The sequence below is a fragment of the Rhinolophus hipposideros genome, assembly GCF_964194185.1.
Source record: "Rhinolophus hipposideros genome assembly, chromosome: 12".
NCBI lineage: Eukaryota > Metazoa > Chordata > Mammalia > Chiroptera > Rhinolophidae > Rhinolophus > Rhinolophus hipposideros.
Window position 1 is genome coordinate 27,305,140 of NC_138058.1, and position 25,767 is coordinate 27,330,906.

Here is a 25,767-nt window from a genome sequence, read left to right on the forward strand (position 1 = left end):
CCCGGCGCCCGGCTGCGCTGATTCACCGGCCGTCGCGGAGCTCGACTCCACCCGGCCCCTCCCCGCCTCGGACCTGTTGCCGGGACCTGTCCCCCGGGAAAAGTTCCGGGTACCTGCCGGGCGTCCCTCGAGTGTAAGGCTGAAACCGCGCCTCGCCTATGCAGTCTGCCCCGCTTGGGTTCGGGGCCGGAGATCTGGATCTGGCGGCCGCGGCTCCGGAGGTTCCAAAGCCTCCCGGGATCCAGGCGGCTGAGGGCCCCGCAGCGAATCCCTCTGAAGGGAGAGCGATGCAACCCGGCAAGTGACCGGTGGGCTCCTGGCTCAGGCATGCGCCACGTGGCTGTAGGGTTTGAGGGAAAAAGCCTGGCTTTTAATCATGTTAAATGCTCGCTTCCCAGCGTTGCGTTTTTTCTTCTCTCAGAAAACGCTAGAATCGGGCTGTATACTGCCCTGAGCTCCTCTTCAAATACACTCCTAATTACCATCACGCGAGTGGGTTTTAAAAGCTGAGAAACTTCCTATACCTACAGAATGACGTTGAATCCTGAGCTTCTTTGATCCGAATCTGTTTTAGGGTCTTTCCTTTCAATTCTAGATGAAAACATTCAAAAGAATACTCCCTTTTCAAGACGGCTATAAATGGCGTGTTTATGTGTGTGTTTGTGGGGGTGGGGGTGGTACCAATGTAAATGTGTATAGAACTAAAAAGTTTATTTAAGGATTGTTCCCCAAGGCTGTCAAGATTTCTGAGATAAAAGGTATCTCGAGACTCAAGTTCCACTGTTAATATACTTGTATCTCCATTTTAAAAAGTAGAAATAAACTTGGTTTAAGTTGAGAGTCCTGAATACAGAAATGAATAAAGCATGAACACATCTGGGGTGCCAAAAATGTATACACATGACTTATATTCATCTTTGGTTATCAGTATATACTGAGTATTACAATTTTAATACAGTCTTTTCCTTTCTTAAAATGTGTATACACATTTTGTTGGCACCTTCTATTTCACAAAGGTTTTAAAAAGCTTATTGTTGCAAATATATGAAAATAGCTTACTTTTGTAATTTACATACATTATCTCTATTCCTCAATATAACCCCAGTAGGTAGGTTAATTATCTACATTTTGCACATAAGGAAACTGAGGCCCACAGATGGAAGTGAACCTAGATCTGTTTCACCTACAGCCTATGCTACCAATGCTCCCATTGGCAGTTTTAAAAGACAAGATAGTTAAGAAATAGATTTCTAAACTGCGTCATAAACACGGGAAAAAGAAAATAATTTAAAGGTAATTGTGCTTGGAAATTTTAAAAGGGTCTTTTTAATGGATGACAAACCCATTAAAATTAAATAAACTCGACAGAATTGATAAGTAGAATAAACACAGTAAATCATACCTGACATATAGGAAACACTTTCTGGTTTTAATGATTAATTGGATGTAAAAGCTGATTCTTTGAAAACATTAGTAAATATACTAAAGGTAAGGTTTTCAAGAAAGCACAAAAAATTAGAAATGAGAATGGGGATATAACAATTTTAAGGAATGTTTTTAAACTGCAAGTTATTTGTAAAACATTTGAAAATCATAATGAAATGAATATCATTCTACTAAAGTATCAAAACTGAATAGTGAAAATGCTTTGATTTCATTATCTTAATTTTGGATTTTGTATACTTTCATTATTTTCTCTTTGATTTTATTATGAACACACAACGTATCTCTTTATTCTTTCTCTCTTACCCTCAACTCTTTTTTTTGAAACCCAGTCTTATTTCAATCTCATGATTCTCCCCCTAGGATCATACTGAGTGAAAAATCACACTTATAAAAAATTAAAAAAGGAGAAAAGGTTGAAATCTGAGTCAGAAATAGCAAATTAATAATTTAAACAGGTATATCTTAAACTCCAAACAAAAACACAAAGTTATATAACAATCAGAGAATTAGACCAAAGAATGGACCCTTACTGTTCCCTGGTGGTGGTGGAAGAAATGATCCATTAGCTAGCAACACCAACTAGGAATTCGTATCATGAAGATGTATTATTAAAGGGTATTTGGTGCCATCTACTGGAAATCAAGCAGTAAGTATGAATAAAAGGTTTTGTCTTTTTCTAGATATTATTTTACACAATGTATACGACAAGTAAAATAAGATCATCTGAACTTACAGGTTTTGAAGAAAGAATTGAAAATCCTAAAACAAAGTAGAAGTGGTGACCCTCAGCACCTTGCCCCTCAAAGACATTATATAAACATCGACTGACAGGAACAACCCCAAAAATAAAAACTGGGAATTCCAGAATGTTTGAACCTGAATTTTACATAAAGAGCTATCTATAATAGGATTAACATGGGATGACAATAGTTTATATATATCCAAGCAAGCATCAAGATAACCTAATAGAATTGGGAAAGAAAATGTTGAAAATGGGAAAGCAAAAAGACATAAGTAAGGTATTGTATCAGTCAGATAATCTTTACTACATCTTTTAGAAAGCTAAGATTCAGTCTGCTGCCTTCAAGGGGCTTATACTCCGGGTAGGTATAATGTAGTATGTAAATGCCAATGCTGAGTGAGCAGCAGGTTCATTAAATGCTACGGAGGTTCTGATGGACGTTCTGACAGATGCCTCTTCAGTACTTTAGAGTGTCACGGCAAAGGTGTATTATAATCCTTAAATTTCTAAAGAGTTCCCAAACTGGAATTAAAAAACCTTATTTATAACTGATTTTGACATCTCTTAACCATTATGACATTAAAATGAATTTTGTTTTATTAAGTTCTTGAGGAAATGACTTTGTTCTTTGAAGTGGAAAAATCAGGACTGGAATTTTCTGCTTCAATAATATCAATCCCCTTCTTTGTAGCTACTTTGGACACTCCAATATCATGATATCCAATATCATATTAAGTTTTAAAAACACTGCTCTGCAAAAATTAGTTACTCCACAAATATTTGTGATTGTAAAAACAGCAATAAACAAATAGTGGAATAAACAAATAGACAGCAATAAACAATAGATAAAACAACAGCAATAAACAAATAGACTGTAAAAACAGCTAAACAAATAGTGGTATATATATTACACAAAACGCTATGTATCGGTTTAAAAAAAGGGAGAGGTACATATACTGGTATGGAAAGATATCAAAGGCAGTGTTGAGTAAATAATTAGTTGTAAAATGATCCCTACATTATCCAGAGAAATCTAAGACGCTAATTTGAAAAAATATATGCATCCCTATGTTTACTGCAGCGCTATTCACAATAGCCAAGACAGAAACAACCGAAATGCCCATCAGTAGACGACTGGATTAAGAAACTGTGGTACATTTGTACAATGGAGTATTACTCAGCTGTAAAGGAGAATGAAATCTTACCATTTGCAACAATATGGATGGACCTAGAGAACATTATGCTAAGTGAAATAAGTCAGTCTGAGAAAGACAAATACCTACCATATAATCTCACTTATATGTGGAATCTAAAGAACTGAATAAATAAGCCAAGTAAACAGAAATAGTCTCAGAGATATAGAGAAAAAAACTGAGGGTTGCTAGAAGGGAGGGGATGGGGATGAGGGAGAAGGGGAAGGGATTAGACAGCATAAATTGGTTACTACAATATTGCCACGGGGAAATGAAAGACAGTTTGGGGAATATAATCAATAATGTTGTAAAGATTTTGTAGGAAGACCATTTCATGGTTGGTATAGATGCTTGACCACTGCACTGTACACCTAAAGGTGAAGCTGAATAATATTGTCTATCAACTATAATATACATATATAGTCATGGGATATGGAGTACAGCATAGGGAATAGTCAATGGAATTGTAATAGATATATACGATGTCAGAGGGGCAACAGATTGGGGGAAGGGGGTTATCATTTTGTGAGGAGTGAAATGGGCTAACTATTGCAGTTTTGTACACCTGAGACTAATTTAAAAAAAAAAAATCACTACAGCATATTGTGTAAAAAAAAAGCCCAAAGTATTCTCATTTCCAACTCTTACATGCATGCATAGACAAAAGTTTGGAAGGATACAGTGCGAAGCATTCTCAGTGAAGAAGGGACAATAGGACCAGGATTATGGGGTACTTTTCAAAAGGGCTTTGTCATAATGTTTTAAAATTTTTACAGGAAAAAAATGTGTCCGACTATTACTTGGATAACTAAAGGTTAACATAAAAATCAAGGGGGGGTTATCACTGTGTGAGGGATATAAATGATAAATGTTTAACTATTACATTGTTTTGTACACCTGAAACTATTAAAAAAAAAAACCTGCCAAAAAAAAATATATCAAGGAAAGCAGCTAAGTGAAAAAAGCTCACTGAACTGTATTTACAAATTCAACAGATATTTATTGAGTGCTTTACTCTGTGCCAGAAGCTCCGTTTCTTCCTTTCTAGTGGAAAAACCAGAAAGTAATAAATGAATATAGAGTGTATCAGGCAGTGATAAGCTATAGGAGAAAGGAAACTGCAGAGAAGGTGGAAAAACTGGAACCCTCAAACATTGCTGATGGGAATGTAAAACAGTGCAGCTGCTTTGGAAAACAGTTTGACAGTATTTCAAAAAGTTGAAGACAAAGCTACTATATGACCCTGGAATTCCACTCCTAGTTATATACCCAAGAGAATTAAAAACATGTTCATACAAAAACTTGTATTCGAATGTTCATACCAGAATTATTCATAATAGCCAAAAAGTGGAATACCCCAAATGTCCATCAACTGATGAATTACAAATAAAAACATCCATATCTATAGAATAGAAAGAATATAATTCAGGCCATAAGAAAGAATGAAGTACTGATATATATTACAATATGGATGAACCTTGAAAACATTATGCTAAGTGCAACAAGCCAGACACAAAAGCCCACACCTATGTATGATTCCACTTATATGAAATGTTCATTTATATGAAATTGTCCAGAATAGACACAGTTTTAGAGACAAAGTACATTACTGGTTTCTGAGGAGTGATTGTAAAGGGGTAAAGAGTTTTGTTTTGGGATGATGAAAATGTTTTGGAATTAGATAGTGGTGATGGGTGCTAGCGTCCAGACTGTTGAAACTTGTGGACCACAGTAACGACAGGACTTCATTCTAAATAACAGAAAACCACCACAGCCAGGAACAAGGTGACCTGATGCACATTTTAAAAGATTGACTTCTGCTGCTGGATGGAGAATAAATAGGCAGCAAGAGAAGGAAAGAGACCTATTAGGAGGCCACTGCAGTAGTCCAGGCAAGAGCAATTATATAGTGATAGGTTAGAATAAGTGGTGAAAGTGGTCAGATTCAACATATATTAAATCACTATGATGTACACTTGAAATATCTTACAATTTTATGTCAATTATACTTCAATAAATCTGTACAACAAAAAAAGTGGATTCAAAATATACTATCAGATTAGAGCCAAAAGAATTTGCTATTGAGTATGAATCAGATATTGGGCATGGGAGAAAGAGAGGAGTCAAGGATGACCCTAATGATTTTGGTTTGAGCAAAGGAGTAAGTGGAGGGGCCATTTACTGAGATGGGGAAGCCTCAAGAAGAAGATGGGGCAGGGAAATGATTAAATGAACCAAGGTGCTCTGTACCCTGTATTACACAATGCAGTCATACTACTATTATTTTCTTTATCGGGAATAACTTGCCAGGAAAGCTTTTAAAGAACTATAAAATAGGTGGTCAAATTTCAGATGCAATAAAGGATTTAAGACACTTATAAAATGATGTATATACAAGGATAGTGATTATAGAATTTTTAAAAATAATAAAAGATTAAAAATAACTTCAATGTCCATCAATAGGGGATCAGTTAAAAATAAATCATAGTCTATCCTATAATGGACTATAATTGCTGCTCTTAGGGAAAAAAAAGAGGCAATATTACATGTACTGATAAGAAACAACCTTAAGATGTACAAGTGAAAAAAAGGATAGGTGCAAAATAGTGTGTAAAGTTTGATTACATTAGAACAATAAAATAAGATATATATGTTTGTGTACATATGGAATATCTCTGAAAGGATACATTGTATACCCTTTGTGCTATATGAATTGTGTTCCATGTGTTTGTATTAGTTACTTAAAAAACAAACAAACCCCCATTTAAAAATCTAACCACAGAGCGTCAAATATCAGTGAGAAGTGAAACAGAATGGGTAATGGTTATTATCTTCAATATAAAAAAAGCTTCCTTCAAATAAGGAAAAGCTTACAAAAAGACAACAAATGGATCTAAGATTTGGAATTAGCATTTCACAAAAGAAATAAATACATATGGCTAACACGTTTTTTAAATGTTCATCCTTCCTAGAAATTAAATAAATTAAAACAAAATACCATTATTTTACCCATTAGATTGGAAGCTTTAAAAAATGATGACACCAAAATATTGGTGCATGTGTATGAAATGGGAATGCTGGTGAGAGTCAGTGGTTACCTTTCTAGCCATATACATATACATATACACATACACATATACATACATACATACATACATATATATATATATATATATATATTTTTTTTTTTTCCTATCTCAAAAGCCTTCAAACATGCACACACAGCCCTTTATCTCACCCAGCAATGCCACATCTAAGAACTGAACCTGAGGAAACAATGCTACTAAAAAGATAAATGTAACGGGGGTACTACTCACAGCAAGTCAAAGCCAATGTTCACCAATAAAGGATGCTAATAAATTATGGTGCAACCAAGTACCTACTAAAAGCTGTTTCCAAAGAATATTAAAAATATATTCACAGCACATGGGAAAAAAAGGATTAGCAAAAAAGAACAGCATATATATTCTGATTTCATGGGTGGGAGTGAGAAATAGATACCCATAGGAACCTTGAAAGACATATGCCGAAATATTAACATTAATTATTTCTGGGGGTAGACTGCAAGTGATTTTAGCTTTTCTTTTCCTTTTTGGTTTCTCTCAAGTTTTTTTGTTTTTTTTAATAATAAGCATGTATTGTTTTTAAAATGGGAAGAAAGTCATAAGTTGTATTGAAAAAAAAAACCCACCAGAATATATAAAAAACCAGTTAAACTTTTTCATTCTAATTTTTAAACTAAGAGTCACGATATCTAAATCTATGTATGAAAAAAGAAAATGTGTAGGGAGATACTTTATACAGTAATAAAATATTTACCAAATACAAAGGGGTAGAAATATTGCTTTATTTGAGAAACTCACATCCAAATTACTTTTATGTGTTTTAAAAAGTCTTAATGAGCATCCAAGAAGAAAACACCTACAGCTTCCACAGGAATAAAGACAAAAAAATGGGGTTGATGATTGCCCCAAATGATATTTCCTAAAAGAAAAAAATGTAACATTTAACCTTTTTTTCTTTTGAGGAAAGGTAAGTGAACTGCACGTATCATAAATAAAATTTTCTTACTTTACAAGGAGGAAGGACTGTGATCCTGTTTTTGATGCATATGAAATACAAAATACAAAATCCACTCTTCTGACTAAGATGAGGGAAAAGAACATCATTCTTCAACATTTCAATTCTCATGCAATGAAATCCAAAGGTCTGTTGAATCCCCCTTTTCGATTCATGTACTGCCTATGATAAGAATAAAAAATTCAATGTTTATTAAGAATAAATTCCATATTCATAAAAATATAATTACATGCTTTAGAGATTAAATCTATAAATCACCATTAAAATGGCAAAGTCTAGGGTAAGAAGTATTCAAGGTTATTTAACCTTGAATTAAAAGAGATTATTTCACTTTCAAGATAATCTAAAATCTTTTAGGTTTCTTTAAAATCCAAACAGAAGTATAGAAATATACTTTTAAAATGATTTGGGACGATTCTACACACTTAAAAAAAAAAATCAACATAACATCCATTTTTATTTTAGGTAACACTAAACACATAGTTTAAGAAAACAGAGAAGAGTTCCAAAATAGATACCCATCAAGTAAATCTGATTGCACACTGTACTAAGTTTCCCCCATAAAACCTTATTTGATGGTAATCTTATAAAGGACTGTCAATGATTCTGGTTCTTTAACTCACAGGATTCTCAAATCACATTATTCATATTCTAAATTAATTGGAATATTAGTCTTTTATCAGTGATAACGGGAGAAAAAGGCAATGTTTGAAGATGTCTTGACTTTTCTGTTCATTAGGAATTCAGTGAGATTTCATGTATGAATTGGTTTGTCCTGTGGTATTAATAAAATATGCCTATAATTAACAGAAGAATATATTTACAGTAGAAATCCTTACATAATCTAGGTAAGTCATTCAGGAGGGATCTATTTTAAAATTATAATTATACTGAAATTAAAGTCTAAAGAAAATTGTTTTGAAGAAAGAACTATCTATACAGTCCTAAAACATTTAAGCCAACTAACTACCCTTCTCTATAACAGTTATTAGTTCGCAGATAAATTGGAAATTGTTTTAACATACCAGAATATAGGCAAGGAAGATTAAAACAAGGGACTGCAACGGACAACTGCTACATTTCCTACAAACATGATTATCCCATAAAAAATTCTTTCCCAAGCATATAATTTATATCATTGGTTCAAATGTAATAATGGGGGTTATGCATACCTGTACTTCCTCTTCTGAGACACATTTATGGCATAAGCATTTACAGAGCCATCCACCTTTTTCCCCTGGAGAAAAGCAATAAACAAATATAAAAAACAGGAAGGATACATGCATGTGGGAACAGGGAAGGTATCGGTGAAGAAAGCATTTATCAAAGAGCTGAATCCTACAGACAAACATAAATGGCAAGACCCATATAAGAATGCCGTAGCCCAATGAAAGAAAGAAATTTCAGATCCTGATGATAGTCCATGAACTCCCAAGTATTACCACTTTCTGTTCACACATAGCAGTTAATACAATACTCAAACCAACAAACATACATGGTTTATATATTATGTACAAGACATGCAGGGAAACGGTAGCAGATCCTAACTTTTCTTGGTCAAAGAATTTCTTGAAACCACAAACAATTTATGAATATTTTATTCAGAAAAATTCACATTCACACAAAATTTAACTTATGACCTTAGCTCACAGTATTCTCAAATCATGACTGGAACAGTTGCCATCCATATAAATCCCATTTCTTGCACAGGCCTTGCAATTTTGATTTTTAAATCAAGAATCAGAACACAGAACACAGATGCTAATATTAAGTGTCACTTATATCTTGGCCTTTCTTAGGCGGCATCTAACCTCTTTATCATTAATTGCTTTATGGGTCTTTTGATTCAGCCAAGTTAACTCACCACTTACTATTCCTTATGCCTCAATTGCCTTCCCAACTCCCATCCCATCTTCAACTATTTGGTTCTTATCTCTCATCCAAGGCCCAATTTAAATGATCCAGCTCGCAGGAAGCGCCCTCTTCTCTAACTCCCATAGAATGTTAACTGTGTTTTCCTCACAATACCCTCCATGTTCCAACCTGCATTATTATGATGTATATACTTGATGTTATTTCCCCTATGAGACTGCAAGCTTCTTGATGGAGAGATATGACTGAGTCATCTTTGCATTTTCACATCCTAGACCTCTGCACTTCAGGTGCTCAGAAAATGACTGTTAAATGTATGAACATTACCCATTAATGTCATTATCTCTCTCTCATTCTCTCTCTCTCTCTCTCTCTCTCTCTCTCTCTCTCTCTCACACACACACACACACACACACACACACACACACACACAACACATGACCCTCAACCTCCCCCCAATTATTACTCATGGGAGTGTTCTCTGTGTAGCGTACTTATTAGATATTCGAGTTGGGGGAAAAAAAAGGATTCTTATTCTCTGGTCTAAAGGCATGTACAGGTGAGGTACATATTTAAAGAGGAGCTAAAACAAATGTGTTTGGTCTTACATTTCTATCGCTGTTTGACTACATTTTGGGTGAGGGGAGAATACTGGGTAAATTACTTGAGTTGTATGATTCTGACCTCTCAAGAATAAAAGGTAGGCATGACTTGGAAAGACTGGCTTGGAAAAAAAGTAAATAATGCTAACCTTTTTACTAAGTTCAATTCCTAAAGGCTTATCGATTTTTGAAAACTATTTACAGAGTTGTATATTATTAGCCCTATTTTCATTTACATGCTGGACTAGAAAACTATCCATTAATAAACATAACTACACTTTGAATTTTTTTAAATGTAAAAATGGAAGGGAAAAATAAGTGACTATATTGGCATATGAAAAGGTCCTATCGTAGATCAATGATCAAATATCACAAGACACACTTGATGGAAAAACACAAGTGAGCTGAGAGACTATAACTGATAGTCATGAAGTTAACTGCCTACAAACTAAATTAATACCCTTGTAGAGGCCATAAAAAAAAACACACATTATTTATTCTAGTGGTACTCCACAATTTTTATGGGATCTATGAATTCTCACCTAATTTTTCCTTTATAAACATCATCTTCATACAGACTACATTTAAAAGCAAAGTGAGACTTCATCTTTATATTTGACTCTCAGGAAATTTCAAACATAACATTGGGCAACAGTAACCCCACTCCCCCCAAAAGAAAATTCTCGTAAGTTCCCTCTCTATTCTTCTAAAAACAGTAAAATTGTAGTTGCTTTACTTTGGAGATATTTTTATTCACCCTAAATATACATTAATAAATCATTTCACTTATAAACTACTCTTTGGACAACAAAGATTTGGTATATTCAAGGAAAAAAGCTGACTCAAAAATTGCATTAAATTTCAAAATGGGGTTCACATAACCATTTGTGAGAATAAGAGCTCATCTTAATTTTCTCACCTCAAAACAGTCATGCTGCAGTACTTAGTTTACACATTGTCATTAAACAAAAAAAACCAAAAAAACCCACAAAAAAGTGAACCCTATACAGTCACATCAGTTACAAACTTTTAACAGAATCTTAAATTTCTCCACTCCATTCACAACAAGATTAGGGGAAGTGGATTATTTTTTCTCAAAAATCTTAATTTCCATGTACAAAAACTAAATGGATTTAAAATTCCAGAAAAGAAAGTGTTTAAAATATATTCTTTCTCCACACACTCTCCGTGTCTTTCCTTACTAGCTCCCTCCATCCCCCTCTTTTCATTTCCTCTCTCCAACTCCCCTCTCTCCTATTTCTCTTCCTTCTTCCCTCTCCTTCCCTATAATCCCTGCCTTCATCTCTCCCTCCAAACTCCCTCCCAACTTCTGACTTCTTTATTTTCTCCAGTATTATGATCAAGGCTAGACAGCATTCATTTTCCAACCCACACCTCTTTTGAGCTGTGAGATATACTATGCATGTAGCTACTCAGTGTCATCTGTATCTGGCAGCTGAATTTCTTTCTTCTGTTTCACAGCACTTCCCCTTCCCAAAACCCTTTCTTGGTTAACTCTACCACCCAGTCTTTCAGCCTGTCCCCTCAGAGTCATCACTGAGTAGTCATCACTCTGAGTAGAGTCATCACTCTACTCATTCCCACTCCCACCATCACCAGCACTAACTCTGACAGCTACATGGTTCTCAATATTCCTCTCAGTTCAGGCCTTCATCAGCTTTCACTTGCATGACTCAGCAGTTCTCTCTGCCTCTAATCCAACCTGCCTTCCACCTGCTCTGGGTCATCTTCCTAAAACACACATATAATCCTGTCATTCTTTTTCTTAAAAATTGTAGCTTCCTCTCCTCAACACCTAAAGAATCAACTTTAGATTCCTTAGCATGGCTAAGGATATTAAAAGCCCTCTGTGACTTCCCTCCTACCTCTATTTCTAGTCATCAGCATCTTTTTACGTTACTGAAATTTGAAATTCGCACAATACACTATGCTCCTTCATGCCTCCATGGCACTTTCCTGAGCTCTTCACTCCACTTCAAATGATCTTCCTCTTCTTCTTTGTCTGATCACCTCTACTGGCCCTTCAAGATCTAACTCAAACATCACCCTAGGCAAACACTCCCTGGATTCCAATGGCACCTCAGTGCTTCCTTCTCTGTGCTCGCAAAGCCCTTCACACAGATAGTTATTGTCTTCTAATGGAATAAGCTTGTATTAACGGAAGAAATTGCACCAGTGATAGTAAAAGAATATGAAAATGGGAGTCATAATGGATTAATTCAAACTAGAATGCTTAACTGGCTATGTGCTTTACTTACTTTTGTGGAGTCAAAGGAAGCAAATCCCATTAACTTCATCATTTCTATTTCTTCCTCTGTTTTGCCCTCTAAGTCTTCCTCTACAAAAATAAGTGATAATATTTAAACTCTATCAGTATATATATACATATATATGTATACATATAGATATATAAAGAGGTGCCAATAAATTAAGTCAGCAGAGAACATACAAAACAATTAGCTAAAGACTTGAGTCTAACGAAAAAAATTCATGTTCAATTGGACAGAATGTAACTTAAGGTGCAAGAAAGGAATGTGCTCTCCACCCTCCATTGGAAGAGACTGCTTAAAAGGACATGCTTGGAGCTTTTAGGCTAGACCACCTTCAACCTTTCTGCTCTGACATTCGTCTATAGTCGAGTGATATTTCCATGCCTCTGACCTGTGGTGTTTAACTTGACCCCATGAGCTCAGTGTTCCAGAAAGGAAGTTTAGGAAAGCAGATATACATTTTTCTATATTTTTGTGTTTTTCAAGAATGAATAACAATAGGAAATTTTTATACTTTAATCAACTATTTTAATAAAATGTGGCACCTTAACTCTATTTACTTAAAAATACAAATTCTGTAAGTACTTTCTGTGGGTTTTGACATATTTTGGAGAACAAACTTGAAATTAATTAACGCAGTGAACTAATACAGTTAGTATCAGACATCATGATACTAGTTTTTAAGGTACTTCATAGGCGGCCAGATGCTCAGTTGGTTAGAGCGCGAGCTCTCAACAAGGTTGCGGGTTCAATTCCCGCATGGGATGCGGGGCCCTCCACAACTAGATTGAAGGACAACGATGACTTGGAGCAGACAGGCCCTGGAGAAACACACTGTTCCCCAATATTCCCCAATAAAATTTGAAAAAAAAAGGTACTTTCAAAACAGAATATGCTCATGTTTTTAACTGTCCTCCCTATATCAGGAGCACCAGAGAGAACCAGGAACTCATAAAGGTACAATTAAAACAAAAATCTCAAAACCATATGCAATGAACACTGTAAAAAACAATGCATTTCAATGTTCAAAAATTATACTTTTATAATCTTATCATGAATGAAATTATCTAAACAAGGCTGTACTTTTCCTAGAGTTATTTATCTGACAACATTACCAGTAATCTGACGCTCTTTGCTCTTCGTTTCTTTTGCTTCTTTCTTTTCCTCATCTCTTCTCTCTTTCAGTCGAGAAGGGGAAGGAGATGTGGATCTGTGTCGTCTTGGGGATCTAATATTTAATAAGTAAGATGTCAGGAGAGACATACCCGGCTACTGTGTTGATCAGCAAGGATATATATAAGTGCCTGAAACGTAAAGGCTGAACAAGAGCCAGGCTCCAGAGAACCAAGAGTCCATTCCCTCTAGAAGAATGAGTTAGAAGGTTCTGCCTAAGCCCTAATGTAACACAAAAACAAAAAACACAGTTTACTGCTTAAGCATCAGTCTCACTCAGTATAGCTAGGGCTAAAAAAAATTTTTTAAGGCAAAAAAATATAACCAGCTTTTAACAATTACAAACACAAAAAGTTGACTTAAACAGTGGATACTTATTCAGAATCAAGAGTCCCTTCGAAACTTCCAAGATCTTATATTCTTGATTATATACTTGAATAAACTGTTATCACCAAAAAATTAATGAAAAACAAAGCAATAATACAGGACGTATTTCTTCTTCTTGCCAAGCACCATGTTAAGTGCTTTTCATGTATTATTTCTCATTTACTCCTTAGGGCAACTCTCGGAATAGAAGCTATTATTAACCTTATTTACCAATGGAAATGTTAAGTTTAGAATAAGGTGGACTTAAGTTCCCCTTATTTAATGCAATCGTAAATCCCCTTATAAGTGACAAGAACAAAGTTAAGGGTAACGACTAGTTTCTTTGGGACTTGTGGTAAAACCTGTGCTTATTCTCTGCACTCACCTGGAGCGTCTTCTGTGAGGGGATCGCGAGCGGCTCCTTCTCCGATCTCTCTCGCGGGACCGGGGGGACCTTTCCCGGCGCCTGCGTTCTCTCTCCCGGGAAGCGGACCGGGACCGCCGACGCTCTAATGCAACAAACACACAGAATTGCAAAGCCGAAAATTACCTCCAACGTCTAGAGCTGCGCCGTCCCACAGAAATATAATGAGGGTCATGGTTAGTCGTGACATTAAGAAAGTCAAAAGAAACCGGTGTAATTACTTTTAACAGCATATGTTATTTGGCCCAATATATGTCCAAACTATTATCATTTAGACAGGACGTCAATATAAAAAATTACTGAGATTTTTACTTTTTCCCCCCGGACTAAATCAAGGAAATCCGGTGTGTATTCTACAGTTAAACAAAACGTCTTAATGGACTGAGCACTTCTTAAGTGCTCAGTAGCCACGGGTGGATTGCAGCCTCATTTAACTTTTAAGACAATCAAGCCCTGACTAGTTGAAGGTCGTAAAAACTACTACCTAAGGGGCATAACCGAGGGTCTGTGGTAGATGTTTTTTCACATCGCACCGCCTCACTGATGGGCGCGGGGGCCAGAAGACGTTACGAGGTGCGCGTCCTGGACGCAAGATTCTAAATATCGATTTCCCTATTGTACACTCGGGAGGAAACTAATATTGAACATTTCAGGATCAGTCAGTGCCGCATGCTGAGGGTTATGGAACGTGACAGTACTTCTCCTATCAGTGTTTAAAGGTAGGTGATGCTACCCCCCATTCAGACCCAGAGAGGTCGGACGACTCGCGCATGGTCCCCCAGATAATAAGCGAGGGAACCGTCGTCTGATTCTAAATGTCACAGCCACAAGGATAACGAAAGTTACTGTGGGAGGCTGACAAAGAGAGAAACCCTAATTTAGAAGATTAAAAACCAACAACAACAAAAACTGCCTTCAAACCGGAGGCCCCGGTCTGCGTCCCCCATCCACTCCCGCCCCCCGCCCCCCTCGCTCTTGTGCTCAGGAGTAAATGGCCCGCCTCTCCGCCCCCCTCGTACTGGAAACACAACAACAAAAAGACGCGCCTCGCACGGAACCCCGAACTCTCGGAAATGCTTCTGGACTCACCCCTCCGTGGGGAGCGGCTGCGGCTGCGACCCATTCGGGGTGCTCCTCCACCTCACACCGCCCCGGAAGCGACTCTGCAACAACTTCTGGGACGGCCGGGAACTGACTGAGCTTATACCGCCGACTGGGAAACGTCGAAACGACTCATGAGGGTTCCGGCATCTAAAGAAGTGAAGTTGCGCTAAGCCAGCCCCGAGTCACCCAGCCCGGTGCTGACGCCGCCACTTCTGAGCCCAGAGATTCGGGTGAGAACCAAGTTGTGATCTCCGCAATTCCAGTCCCCGCCCCTCCCCGTTTTTTGCGTTGGTTTCCCCGTCGTTTGTGTCCATCGTGGGCATTAAAGTGTGCTACTTGATGTTATTATAGAAATCTGAAAAAATCCGTACCACCCTAACACAGTTCTCATTTTCACCATTTTTCTTTCCAGTGCTTGTCCACATGCACAAAATATTTCATATCAAACCAATGCTAAAGACAGCATTTGCAAGCAGTTTAAGTCCACACGAGGAAGCACCAGGGTGGGTCGGGAGGCAGAGGGAGCGAGGGGAAAGCATTGGTAAGAGACCTCATCTTGGTTTTTGGAGGAGGGAAGAGCAGAGGCAGAGTCAGGTTTAAGATTGGCGAATTTGAATAATTTCAGCGGGTTTGGGGATGCAGAGATTGTTCAGAGTTGTTTGGTACCTGGTCAGAGTCATTAGGGCAGAGGAATATTGCCTGGCTTGTGAAAGTTTGGTAAAGAAAGTAGTGGAGAGTATAGGCTGGTTGTGCATGTAACAGGCTGGTGTGCATGTAAAGGCCAAACATTTGCTATCTGTAGGAATTAGCTAGCCCTGGGAAAGGCAGTCACAGCAATGCCGCGGGTGTCAAAACATGAAAATAAAGAGGCATGATTAGTACAATTATGCACACAAACATTTATCACACACCCACGGTATGTACCAGAGGATTAATCAGTGAAAAAAGACATACCTGCTCTTGAATAGATTGCTGGCCACTGAAGGGTACACAGTATGAAAGTGCATCCATAGGGGAAGAACATTATGAGGGCACATAAGACTGGTACCTAACTGGTTTTGAGGGCAAAGGTTGTCAAGAAAAGTTTCCAGGAGGAAATGATGTCCAAACTGGACCTGAAAGATGAGTAGAAATTAGGTGAAATGGGGCTTGTTGTGGGGAGAGGTGGGAAGAGATTGTTGAGGCTGAGGAGGCTGCATGTGCAAGGGTAAGAGGCAAGGGAGAAGATAGGCTTTGTAGAGAACTAAACGTGTGGCGGCTATTCCGGGAGCAAAGAGTGGAAATGTAAAGACAAGGCTAGAATAGACTTGGAAGCTACGCAAGAGTTGTCCTGAGGCAAAGGCAATAGGGAGCCTTTGAAGGGTTTAAGGATGGGAGGGAATCGTATTTGGGTTTATTCAGAGAACACTTTGGGTAATGAGTCTTGACTAGAGAGGGAATATAATAGGAGGCTGATACAATAATTTAGATTGGAAATTATGGTGGCTCGTAGGATGGTATCAGTAGGTATTGTGGAAAGTGCTTGAATTGGAGAAGTAGTTGGTGAAACTGGAAAAACTTAGTGATTTTTTGATACAGCGGATTCAAGGATGACATCCACGTTTCCGGTCTGTGAAACTAAGTGGATGGTAGCATTATTTGCTAAAATAGGGCATATAAAAGAAGATATGTTCAGATTTGGGCATGCTAATTTGAGGTGCCATGTTTAACACTCAAGAGGAGATGCCAACTAGATGTGTATCTGGAGCTCGGAAGAGAGAGGGCTAGACTGGAACTGCAGAATAAATCATCATCAGAATACAGATGTTCACTTGACGCCATTAGAGTGCATGAAATCAGCTGGTGCAGGCTCAGGCCAGAAAAGTGCCAGGAGACAGCCAGAAGAACCCCAACAGGAGGTGAAGGAGTGTCCAGAGAAACAGAAGGAAAACTGGGTGAGTTGGACATCAGAGAAGTTTGAGAAAAGGCTGCTTTTTAAGAACAAGGTAGTTAATTTATAATGTTAGTTAAAAGGAATGAAAAAAAAAAAAAACAAAACACCTGGAACCTATTGGATTGAGCAACAAAGTGCTGACTCAGGAAGTTTTAGTGTAGTTATGAATGGCTTTTGAAGTAGAGGAAGAATTTGGAGAACCTTTGCAGTTTGGCTGAGGCAGGGCAAAATATGGCACTGGATGGAGGTAAATGTGAAAAGATGGGAGAAACTTAAGCCCATTTAAATACTGGTGTGAATGAATCAGTATAGAGAAACAAAGTAAAGATCCAGAATAAAAGGGGGAAAAAAACAAAGGATTAATTTCCTTAAAGATACATCAACTTTAGCCAGGAGAAGAAATGGTGTCTCCAAATGTCTCCTCCCCTTTAACATGTGCAATAAAAATTGGTTGTGCTAGGGCTTTGTTATTTACTTGCTGTTCAAGTTGCTCTCTCTCAGGATGTAGATTATCCCGGACCATATATCTTCAGCATTGCATCTGGAAGAAAATCCTGTTTCCAATACATTCTAAGTTGAAGTTCTCTCATTCTAAAGGCCATTTAGATAGAATTTGAGTGGAGAGGGTGGAGTAAGGTCAACACTTGTGATTACATTTGCTTATGTTTCTTCCCCAACCAGTTATTTTCAATAAAAGCAAACTGTATTTAAAGTATGTGTGTATTTTATGTAATAATCAACATTAACCATCAGTGATTCTCTGCAAATGTTCTATCTCTAGCTTGGTTAAATTTCGTTTTAACTTTGCTAGTCCTATTTCATATAAAATCACCAGCCTTTACAAAAGTATCCTATTTTATCATTATATATGGATGCATGCTATTGACTCAGTAATTTCCCCCCCCCCCCAGTTAGATGTAATCTGACCACTAGTTAACAGTGAGTGATGTTTGAGGCTTTTTGCTTTTACACCCCTGTAAGTTGGATCTTGGGAAGAATTTCAGACTTTTGTTTTGTAATGCAGTCAAGCGATTAGATCCACACTGCTTCATATTGTGAGTCAACATATCATTTCAGGTGACTGACAAGTTATCACTTGCACTCTTGGCTCTCTTATTTTTTCTGTTCTTTACGCAGTTTAATCTTAAAGGGAATACAATTTTTGACATAGTTTCAACATTGATAGTCCAATACTCTAGACCAAATCTATTTGATAGTGCTTTCTGCAATGATGGAAATATTCCATATATGCACTAATATGGTAGCCACTAGTTACATGTAATTACTAGGCACTTACAATGTGCCAACTGTCTCTGAGGAAGTAAATGTTAAGTTGTATTTAATTTTAATTAACTTAAATTTAGATAGCCACAGTGACTCTTTACAACCCTCTTTTTGCATGTGATATTGAAAATTGTTCATTAATGATGGTAATACTATTCAAAGCCTTGAAATGTGATAAAATGTTGGCTGCTAAACACATGGTAAAAAAGCTAGTGACTACCACTGTTCATTTAACTTTGCCTTGTTAAGTTTCAAGCCAAATACATACATGTGTATTTTAAAAGGAAAGGTACATTCATCTCTCCTTAGTAATTTAGCATGAGACTCGGGAACATTTTCTCTTAGGGATCTCTTCTTTACTGATAGCCAAGCTAACATAATTATTGCTGGGTATTGTTTTCTAGCCCCAGCAGCTTAAGAAAAAGAGTTGGCAAAGGCTATAAGGCAAAAGTTGACAAACACGAAAGCTTTCATATATAGTACTTTATATGCCAGCTGACACTATTAATACTTTATTGAAAATATGTCTATTGAAAAAGTTAAAAGTATTTAGTAAGAAAACAAAAGCAGATCTTTGCTATTAGTGTGAAGTATTAGCAGACAATTATCAATTTCTTAAATGACAACAAATCCTACTTGTGACTGAAGAAATTATGGTTTTGTTTGTGGATGACACAAGCAATTTGGCCAGGAAAGAACCAATGGAGAAGAAACATATATAATTCCAATTTGGTTAGTTTATATAAGTGAAATGAAATAATTTTACTCACTAATATACTCAAAATTTTATCTTTACTCCCAAGATTTGTAAAAATTCAACTATTAAAATAACTCAAGATTGGTATTTATATTTTTTAATATATAAAAGGCAAGGAAGCCCTGATGCTATAAGATAAAATAAAAGCCTCTTACGAGATATAATTATAGCCAAATATAAAAATAAGAAATGTAGCCTCTTGATGCAGCCAAATTATTGTATTAGAAACATTTAAACTACAATTCTGGGGGCAGAGATGGGGAGAGGCATTTAAAAGCTTCCTTTAATCAGGAGGATGTATTTGAAAGGACAGAAGCCATTTATAAATGTATGGACATATTACTGGGGAAGAAACACTATCAATAAATCCCAAAAGTTAAATCTAATTAGAAAATATCTAACTTGAGAGAAAAAAAATTCTGGTTTCAACTAATTATTTTTTTGGTCCATTTTATGTAAGAGCTTATTTATTCTTTTTCCAAATGGGTATTCATTGTTTGTACAGATACAGATAAAAGTGATTCCCATTTTTTAAAACATACTAAAAAATATACATTAACCACAAAAAGTATTCACTCTGAATGGAAAGACAATGAGCATGGCTATTTTCAAAATAGCAGTAAACACAAGAAGCCAACATATATAAATCATGACAAGTGTACATCTCATTTTTGACAAAAATAATTTCTATTTTTACATTAATGCTTTATTACCAGCTTCTATATGACATTCTCCGACCTTATTTACATTTACTATGAAATTTCTATTAGCATGTGTAACTCAAAGGCACTCAATTCAGAGGTTATAAAGTCCTGAGCTTAAGTAGGAAATAGGATTCCCAACTAAAATTTGAACATAAATAATTCTAAAGAGCAGAGAATATGAAAATGTTTAAAGTGTAATATTTGGTACATAAGTAATCTTATGACCTAATAAAGTTGTACAGAATGTCAAAGAAAAGACCATGTAAGGCAAAGGAATATACTCAGAATCAAACTCATTTTCTCCCCCCATTCAAGTTCTTTTGGAAGTCTAAAGCTGAATTTTTTGTTGTTAAAATCTTAGGAAAGCTAAATTAAAAGCAAAATAAAATAGCATAAGAATGCTTAAGTTAATAAACTTTCCTCAGCTTAGTCTCCAAAGCCACAAAAAAAGTATTTAATGATAAAAAAACAACTACATATTGGAAGGATATTAGGAGGAGGAATCATAAAGAGCAGTTGAAAAAAATTAAAGAACAGCCTTAAATGCACCAATTGAAAGAGCATTTATAAATGGCCTTTCAAATTACTCTTTCAGCATTCTTTTAGACAAATAAATTTACAGATCAATAATGAAGATTCATTAACATTAGGCAGGACCAAAGTTTAAGCTAAAAATTAAATCTATATTTGGTTGCAGAGAAATGTGAAATTTACCTACAGCGAGTTTCTACTGATGCTAAATTCAAAGCATGAATTGACATCTTTCTAACAGAGATGGTTTGACAGATATTTTCTTGGCTTCAAAATTTGTTTCCATATATGCATAGAAATGTGATGAGGATAAGAATAGTCTTCTGAATTATCTGTACAGTTCATAAGGCCTTTGTCATTGTTAGTCACCTTAGATGTGAACACCACAGGGCCATTAAATTAAAGCTGGCCAAAAAAGTTTTCAAAGTGCTAATGTTTCCAACTGATGAGATCCTCAGTTTTCTGGATTTTCTGGATGACGATTATTTTCAGTTCTTTTTTCTGGTGATATATACAGGAAATTACAGCAGATATATAAAGGGAAGATCAGAAGCCTGCTGTCCAAGTTCATCACTACTTGTTCCTGTAAACAAATTGGTTGCTTTAATGAGAAGTAGATAGTAATATTAAAAAAACAAACAGAAAACCAAACTGTTGAACTGAATGAACTGAAGGAGAGGGTATAGTGGTTAAAAGCTTGCATCTGGAGTCTGAGAGTTACTGCTCAAACCTCAAAACTCCCACCCACTAGCTGTGTGACCTTGGGCAAGTCATTGACCTTGTCAGCTGCAGCTTCCTCACTGTAAAATGGGGACAAGAATACCTATATCATAGGATTACACGAGACGATGCACATAGAGGGCTCAGCAAAGCCAGACATATATGAAGTACTCAATTATGGTAGTTATTTTCATTACTGAAAAATTTCTTATCAAGTACCTACATATTTTATGAATAGATAGAGTCCAGAAATATGTAGAGTTTTCATTTGGCTTCAATTTCTGATGGCTCTTATGTATAGCAAATAATTGGGATGAAGGTTGGGGGTCAGTATTATTACCAACAAACATGGTTCCCACTCTTGTCTAAGATTTCCCACTGCCTCTAATACAGACATGTTATTTGCCTGTTGGAACATAAAGTATCATGTGAAATCAATTTCAGGTTCAGTTCCCTTGATACACGTGACAATGCCTTGAAATCCCACAGAGACAGGAGATGATACTACATCAGAGAGCCACAAATCACTCATGCTACAGACCTGTTTGGAACCCTTTACTAGCAGCATTTGGTAAACAAAATACATCATCAGAGTAAAAGCAGCAGTATTGAAATGATAACTTCTACTTTTTGAATATATGGATACAGTCTCTGCAATAATATGCATTAGTTTCACCTTATTTTATACATTTTAGAGAAAATAATACTAAACACTGTTTAAATTTAGAGTTTTTAATTTTTTACTGAGGCATGTGCTCCTAATATGAAGAGGGAATAAAACTGGAACATTTGCATGACTGATGTAGGCTCAACTGGACATAGCTTCTGTGTTGGAGGAGCAATAAGATAAATTTGGATAAAGAAGGTAGGGAATACAAATGTCCCTCATATACACACGTTATTTCTATGTATAAATAATAATCTCTCTCTCCCTCTCTCCCTCCCTCCGTCCCTCCCTCCGTCCCTTCTTCCCTCCCTCCCTCCCTCCCTCCCTCCCTCCCTCCCTCCCTCCCTCCCTCCCTCTTTCTCTCTCTCTCTCTATATATATATTATAAATAAACATTCTCCAAAACAGGAAATGTGAATAAGATGGGTAAGATGAAGTGTCAGGTGAGGCAATCACCTGAGCCGCTGGTGCTAATAGGGTTAGCAGAGATGAATGATATCAAAGTATAGGTGGCCTTTAGATGCTTGAGTCACCCTGGCCTAGTCAAAGTTTGTAGCAATAACCTGGGTGAAGGCATATTTATTAACTTGACTCCCCATCCTAGCTCCTGAATGTCTCACCAGGTGACTTTTTTTGTCCACCCTATAAATACCAGTGTTTCCTAGGTTTCCATCCTATCATATTCTCTACACATTTCCTGTAGTTTATGTCATCCAATCATTATTTCTAACTCAGGCCTTGCTTGTAACTTCCAGACCCATTTACCCACTAGCCTATCAAATTTTCACCTTAATGCCCTCAAATTAAATATGCCTTAAACCGAATTCCTCGTGTCCTCATCTTTAAGTCATGTTCATTTTCCTTCCTATAATTCAAATCTCAGGAAAAACTACTATTATAAATCAAAATCAAGTTGCCCAACTCAGAAAATCAGGAACTATCTTTGACTACTTTCTTTCTCATCCTTGCACACAATTATTTCTAGAATCCATCAATATTTCTTTCTTTTTTAAAAAAATTTATTTATTGGGGTGACAATTGTTAATGAAATTACATTATTTCAGGTGTACAATTCTGTATTACATCATCTATAAATCCCATTGTGTGTTCACCACCCAGAGTCAGTTCTCCTTCCATCACCATATATTTGATCCCCCTTCCCCTCATCTCCCTCCCGATATTTCTTTATTTCTAGAACCTGTCAAATTTCTTCATCCCCATTGCTACCTTCCTTAAATTAAAGTATTAAGGTTCTCATCATTTCTTATATGTTATCAAAAATTATTAGAAAAAAAGAGATTCATTTCATATTAGCAATTAAAATATAAAATACTAAGCATTGTATTTCCAGGAAATATACAGGAGTAACATAGGGGAAAATGATAAATTCTAGCGACATAAGAGAAAACCTAGATAAATGTAGAAAATACCATATTCTAGAGGAAGATATCAATTTTCCACAAATTATATGTTTAACAAATGTAAATCAAAAGTCTTCATAGGAATTTTTCAAAGGAAACTTGACAAAATGATTCTATACCCCATGCAGAAGAATAATTATACATAAAGAACCCAGAGATTTTTGAAAAGAGAACAATGAAGGTGGGTTTGTATTACTAGAATTAGAATTAATTTTAGTTAGTCTAGTTAAAACAATATATTGTTGCTTCCACAACAAAGACATCAATAAAACATAACATAAAGTTTAGAAATGAAACCAAGTATATAAGGATTTAGTACATGACAAAAATGGCATTTCAAATATAATGATACATCTGATACACTTCAGATATATCATAAAAATATTCCAATGTAAAAAATAAAGAGTAGAAAAAAGTACAGTGACTATTTATATAATCCTAATAATTAGGACTAAGCATCACACCAAAAGAAATCATTCAAGGGATAGACTACATGAAGTTTGAGAGACAAATAACAAAAACATTTGTTACTTATAGGGAAAGTAACTTGTTATAGGGAATTTGTATAATTTGTTATAGGGAAATTTGTTATAGGGAAAACTACAGCATATCACAAAATGTTACTTTTAATATATAAAAGCTGTTAGAAATTAAGAAAACAAACCTTAAAAATTTAAACATAATACAAACTGTCAATTTACACAATATATACAATAAGCATACAAAAAAAAAACAACTATACCAGTAATCAAGGGAATGAAAATTAAAACAAATATAATTTGTTTCTACTTTTTATATTGGGGAAAAGATTAGAAAGAATAATAATATACTATGTTGGGTATACTCTCCTATACTGCTGGAGGGAATATAATTTGGATAGTATTTCTGGAGGGCAATTTGCCTATTAGAAAATGTATACACTATCTGATAACAATTCTACTTCTTGGAATTTGTCCTTTAAAAAAAAAATCACAAAAATATATGAAGATATACGTAAATTTATTACAATAGTGAAAAAACCCAAGAAAAACCAAAAAGGAAGAATTATGGTATATTCAAAGTAACTAATATCATGTAGTATGTAATAAAAATGATGTTGTGGATGTGTATTTATTGACAGGAAAAGCTATGTACAACAAAGTGGGGAAAAAGCAGGTTACAAAATACAGAGGGTGCCAAAAAAACGTGTACACATTTTAAGAAAGGAAAAAACTATATTAAACTTGTAATGCTCAATTTTTTCGGTAACAAAAGATGAATACAAGTCACGTTTGACTTCTGTAATTACAAGAGGTGCTCAAAGTGGTTACCTTCAGCGTAATTTTAATAGTTTGTTCCTTGCTTAAAATGTGTATACATGTTTTTGGCACCCTCTGTAGTTAACAGTAAGATCTAATTTTGGTATCATCTCTAAGTGGGATATGTATGATTTTTATTTCCACTTATTTATATTTTCTATTTTTTTCACATCTATAACCTATGTGAAACACACACATATACAACTCCCCGACTAAAATCCTTCCGTAACTCTACAGATCTCAGGAAGAAGTCTAAACTCCATCCACAACCTATCACGCCTTAGCAATAGTCCTACCGAACTCTTCCAAACCTTTTAGCTCCTTGAACGACACACATGCTTCCCTCCCTCCATCTTACTCATCATTTGAGGCTTAGTTCAGGTGTCCATTCACTTTCCAACTTTTCCAAGAGAGGAGGTTTTCCTCGAGCTGTCTTCTGTTCTCCTTCTCCCCCAATAACCACACCAGCCCCCAACCCCCTAGTAAGAGTTAAAGACTTCTCCCTCTGTCACACAATACTCTGAGCTCTAGCATGTGGTAGGGACACAAATGTTTGCTGAATGAACAAATCAAGGAATACTTGGAATATAACTATTATGCTGGCCTAGTGCTTTTTAAGTCTCTGGCTGCTTTGAGCCACGACAGTATTTTCATATGAAGTTCCAGGAAGAAGGTAAAGATACCCATTTTCTATGCAGCTCCAAAGGGCACAAGAGCGACCAATAGAGAATTCCAACAGAGGCAGATCTGAACTTTCATATTATATACCTACCTCCTCAAATCCTACCTACCGCATTGTTACCAGAGTTCCAACAATGGGTGGAGGACACTCTGGAAGAATGCAGTTCAAGGAGTTCTCTCAGAGTATGTGAGGCTAGAACGATTACTTCCAGGTTTCCTTGCAATGCTAAATTCAGATGTTCTATGACAGTCTCTTCAGTCTGAAGAAACTTGCTAATTTCTAATAATTTATGTGAACTATAGGCTCTGAACTTTAATAAAACAGTATGTACTTTGGCATGGTGGTTAGTTTTAATAGAAATACGTAAAATTCATCAATATTTTATACTTTTTGGAAATGGTTTACTTTCTCATCATGACATTTTGAAACTTCTACATGCATGTGAAATATGAAGAAACAAGTATCTTTAGAGAGAAT

The 25,767-nt window shown here is 36.0% G+C and overlaps 2 protein-coding genes across 4 annotated transcripts in view; both read right to left on the reverse strand.

Moving 5' to 3' along the window:
* Positions 1-113: 113 nt before the first annotated feature.
* SNRNP27 (small nuclear ribonucleoprotein U4/U6.U5 subunit 27) lies at positions 114-15,513 on the reverse strand. 3 transcript variants are annotated; one of them, XR_013994593.1, is made up of 7 exons: positions 15,279-15,376; positions 14,151-14,274; positions 13,342-13,454; positions 12,215-12,294; positions 8,634-8,698; positions 7,453-7,623; positions 114-340 (listed from the first exon to the last, which is right to left on the reverse strand). XR_013994593.1 is itself a non-coding variant. In XM_081068064.1 (6 exons), exons 1-6 carry the CDS (start codon positions 15,310-15,312, stop codon positions 7,569-7,571), a joined length of 471 nt encoding a protein of 156 aa, XP_080924190.1. In that variant the 5' UTR covers positions 15,313-15,513; the 3' UTR covers positions 6,573-7,568. The 3 variants fall into 3 exon arrangements, 1 of the variants encoding a protein (XP_080924190.1); XR_013994594.1 differs by lacking the exon at positions 114-340 and adding an exon at positions 6,573-7,365; XM_081068064.1 differs by lacking the exon at positions 114-340 and having other exon boundaries at positions 6,573-7,623; positions 15,279-15,513.
* A 3,468-nt stretch (positions 15,514-18,981) lies between these two features.
* GMCL1 (germ cell-less 1, spermatogenesis associated) overlaps positions 18,982-25,767 on the reverse strand; it is a 39,396-nt gene continuing 32,610 nt past the window's right edge. Inside the window, exon 14 of the mRNA XM_081069283.1 lies at positions 18,982-21,085. Within this exon, the coding sequence (XP_080925409.1) occupies positions 20,957-21,085 (129 nt within the window). The 3' untranslated portion in view covers positions 18,982-20,956. The remainder of the gene's footprint in view (positions 21,086-25,767) is intronic.

What these genes read in the sequence shown, in the direction of transcription:
- SNRNP27 (XM_081068064.1), bottom strand. Translation starts at nt 15,312, where the DNA reads ATGGGTCGCAGCCGCAGCCGCTCCCCACGGAGGG. An exon ending in CAAAGAGCGTCAGATTACTG is followed by an intron (nt 12,295 to 13,341) that starts GTAATGTTGTCA and finishes TTATTTTTGTAG; the next exon opens with AGGAAGACTTAGAGGGCAAA. An exon ending in TCTCAGAAGAGGAAGTACAG is followed by an intron (nt 7,624 to 8,633) that starts GTATGCATAACC and finishes TTCTTATCATAG; the next exon opens with GCAGTACATGAATCGAAAAG.